This window comes from Bison bison, unplaced genomic scaffold, assembly GCF_000754665.1.
Source record: "Bison bison bison isolate TAMUID 2011002044 unplaced genomic scaffold, Bison_UMD1.0 scf7180017858472, whole genome shotgun sequence".
Lineage (NCBI taxonomy): Eukaryota > Metazoa > Chordata > Mammalia > Artiodactyla > Bovidae > Bison > Bison bison.
The window spans coordinates 33,666-37,466 of record NW_011489044.1 but is presented as its reverse complement, the minus strand read 5'-3'; the positions used below and the strand labels follow the sequence as shown (position 1 = coordinate 37,466).

At 55.2% G+C, this 3,801-nt stretch overlaps 2 protein-coding genes across 2 annotated transcripts in view; one reads left to right on the top strand and one right to left on the bottom strand.

The window, feature by feature from the left end:
• The window catches only part of RSPH14 (radial spoke head 14 homolog (Chlamydomonas)), a gene marked incomplete at its 3' end in the record, with an annotated part of 6,049 nt that extends 5,957 nt beyond the window's left edge, over positions 1-92 (bottom strand). Inside the window, exon 1 of the mRNA XM_010863524.1 lies at positions 48-92. The remainder of the gene's footprint in view (positions 1-47) is intronic.
• A 3,241-nt stretch (positions 93-3,333) lies between these two features.
• The window catches only part of RAB36 (RAB36, member RAS oncogene family), a 13,035-nt gene continuing 12,567 nt past the window's right edge, over positions 3,334-3,801 (top strand). Inside the window, exon 1 of the mRNA XM_010863512.1 lies at positions 3,334-3,551. Within this exon, the coding sequence (XP_010861814.1) occupies positions 3,334-3,551 (218 nt within the window). The remainder of the gene's footprint in view (positions 3,552-3,801) is intronic.

The following is a 3,801-nucleotide window of genomic DNA, read 5'->3' as shown; positions in this document are numbered from 1 at the left end:
GGGGAGCCCCTGTCCCCGGGGCCCCCAGTCTGCGGCCGCCGGCTCACCTGCCTCAGCGCGTGAGTTTCTGTAGCACTCGCCCGTTGCCAGGCAACCCGGTTGCCAGGCGACCCTGGGCGGCGTCCGCTGGGCAGCTTTCCGCACACCGGCCGCCCACGCGCAGGCGCGAACAGCCGCAGGCCAGGGCTGGCTGTAAAGTGGGGTTGGTGCTGTTTTCCGGGTTACTGTTGGGAGAACAAAGGCGGGCTCAGCTTTGTTCGTAATGCAGAAGGGAAGGCAAGTGACTGTGTGCGCCTTTTTCTGTACTGGGCACTTGGCACGCCTTTAATTCTCAGCGTAAGCCCGGGAGGTGATGCATTCTCTTATTTTACGGACAAGCATCTCATAGAGGTTCTGCAGCTTTCCCGGAATCACAAAGGCCTGATCCCGGGACTGCTTAGCCCTAGCCTTGGCTCCTTCCTCGGCAAGCTGACTGGCTCGTGAGGACGCAGGTCGGACCCTGCAGTGGGCTCAACGCACTGCTGGCAGGAACAGTTATTCTTGAAAGCAAGCCAGACTGAGCCGTCACCTCCACCAAACCCTCCCAGGGCTCCCCGCTGGTCTCAGGACAGAGTCCAGACTCCTAGCCTGCCACTGGAGGCCCTGGGTGATGGCTTCCTCCAGCCATGCTGGACTCTTACTCCCCCAGATGCTAACTCTTTGCTGCAGCTGGGCTGCTTGCGACACTAGCCACCTCTCGGTCCTTCGGGACACAGCTTGGCGTACTCTTCCTCCGGGAAGCCCCAGCGTCTCCCCAGCTCCAAATTAGCAAGTGATGCTAGGACTCAGTTGCCCCAGTGCCCGCGTCCCTCTTCTGATTGTCTGCTTGCGTCTGTTTCCCCGGCAGATTTCCCTGAGGCTGGAGCCCACGTCGGGCCTGGTTCCATCCCCCTGCTCCACAGCACAGCCCCCACCCCACCCCCAGCCCCGCCAGTTCCAGGAATATACCGGGAGGTTTCAGTAAGTGTAGACGAAGTGCATGGTTCATGGGTTTGAGTCAAGTTTTGTAATCAAAGTACTTCCACCATCTCATGTGATCCTCACAAAAACCCCTTGAAGTATATAGTCCATTTTACAGTGGGGTAAACTGAGGCACTAAGCAACTCAGGGAAGTTCACCCCAAGGCCTGGGCCCTTCGCAGTGAAACCCACTAATCAAGGCAGCAAGCAACAGCCTCCAGCACATTTCGCTCTGACACGAAGGTAATTGGCCTCCATCTCTGTGCTGTGGACCCGGTATTGTGCCACGGAGATCATCCCTACTGCTGTCTTTCAAAGGACCGAGTTGTGAAGGTCTCTCTAACCCAGAGCATCGGAGCTTTTTTATGAAGCTGGTGTGGAGAGCCCTGGGCTGGGAGTTGGGAGATCTGGGTTCCAGGTCTAGTTCTGACTCCCTAGGCAAATCCTTGGAACATGTGAGCCTTCATTTCCCTGTGAAATCAGGGAGCTGAATCAAGTAGGTTCTCAAAGCTGGGAACTCCATATCTCTCAGGGCTCCGTTACAGAGTCTTTTTGTAAAATTGTCCTTCCATTTTCTGTTTTCCAATCTCCTTTTTCTTATCTTTGAAAGCATACACAGCATTCTATGTAGCATATATGTTCACCTATGAGACCAAAAATATAACAGGTGCCTGTGAATTCACCGTGAGAACATCGTCAGTGCCCTCGTCCCCTCCTTTGTGCTTCTCTCCAAAGCTACCGTCTCGTTTCTGTGATTAGCATCTCACAAACGCCTCTGGAGGCCATCGCGCCAGGCATCGAGCCGCGCCTGCCTCTCTCTGCAAACAGAAACTAGCTCACAGAAGCTCCGTGACTCAGGTCAGCCTTTACACAGCCATTAATTATGGAAATTAATTTTGTAGCATGAGCTCTGGAAGGCAGCCTATGATATTCAGGCATCATTAGATTCAGAGCTGTGCAGATGAAGGTCAGGAAATGGGAGGCGTGTCCACCCCTTGTGACTGCAGGGCAGTTGGCTGCAGCGCTACAGCGAGAGTCCTGTCTTAGCCACGATTACAGCGAGGAGGAGGTGTCTGGGAAAGGCGGCTGACCCCGAAGGGCCCAGATGGAGGCTGTTACTGTATTCTCTCTGAGTTCCAAATGTTTCTTTTCATTTATTTCCCAAATAGATGGTATATGCACGCAGAGTAAAATCCTGAAAGTATGAGAGTATGTCTCCTTCCCTCCTTGGCCCCCAGCCAATGGATTGTCCTCATCTGTACGACCCACTGGAGTCTTCCCAGCAATGCACTACACTGATACAAGTAAATACAATTTATTTGCCTTTTAAGGTAATGGCAGCATACTTCAAACAGTGTTCTCCACCTTCCTTTTTTAAGTGCAATATTCCTTCACTCATGTAACACTCACTCCATGCTGCTTCTGTGCAGGCATTTTGCCAATGCAGTCAATTGAGGGGCTGAACCCCTGCTCTCACTGCGCTCAGTGGAGGGACACAGACAGTCCGCACGAACAGGAAGTTATATAATCTCTTAGAAAATAGGAAGTGCCTGGGAGAAATAGAGCAGAAGAAGGGGCTGGAAGGATGCAGCTTTTGTAAATAGGATGTCTCATCTAGAGGTGACATCTGAGCAACGTGGCTGTCTGGGGCAGGGCATTCCAGGCCGAGGAGACAGGCAGAGCAAGCATCCCCGGTGCTTGGCGTGTTGAACAGCAAGGACGCCAATGGAGCCTGTGGGGGGTGGGGTGGGGAGGCGGGAAGCAGTAGGGGGCGAGCTAAGAGAAGAAACGGGCAAATCACGTGGGGCCTCTTGGGCTACTGGAAAGACTTTATTACTCTGAGGATGATGAGAAGGCGCTGGAGGGTTTGCAGCCGAGGACTGACATAATCTGATCTGTGTCTTAACGAGGGGTCCCTGGGGACTGCTGAACTAGGAAGAGGGTAGGAGCAAGGATGGAAGGTGGGGAGGCCAGTTAAGGGGAGAGAAGACGATGATGGTTGGGACCACCGCAGCTCAATGAAAGTGAGACGGAGAGAGAAGATACTGGTCAATTTTCCAGGGTAGAACCTACAGGATTTACTGATAGATCAGACATGGGATGTGACGGGAAGGAGTCAAGGGATCTCATACCAGATATAAAGCAAAACACGAAATATTTAGATAACCAGAAACAATTCGTATTTGACATACTATGAAAATAAACACTTAATCCTCTCCCCTACCATGGTGACGTCAGGAAGTCAGGTGCGCAAGTCTCTCCACCGTCAGCCCCGCCCAGGCCCCACCCCTGGGCTGTCCTGACCACGCCCATCAGCTCCCCCGCCCTCGTTGCCATGGTGATTGCCGCTTTGAGTCGGCGTCCCGGAGTCTCCCGCGAGGCTCTGGTTGCTATGGTGAGGGCGCAGAGGGACTCTTTCGGCCGTGAGCCCCGCCCCCAGCGTACAGGATTCGTCGGAAGCAGGCGGGTCCCGCGGGGTGCTCGTTGCCATGGTGATCGCGGCCTCGCCCCTCCGGGACTAGGCAGCGCCAGGAACTGTGTCAGCGGCCGCAGGTCAGTCAGACTCCCCTTGGGTGTCACCCTCGCCAGCCCGCGTGATACCCTCCCACCTCACGATCTGAACGCGGCCAGGGCCCCCGGGCCTCCCCATTTCCTGACCGCCCACCCCGGCCCCCAGGTGCTGGTCCGGAGAGGGAAGATCCGATGCGGAGGACCACAGGCCTCGATCGAGGGCACTCAGTGGGGAGGGCGCTGACTGGGAGGAGGAGACCCGGGCCTGTGGATATCGGCGGGAGGGGCCCAG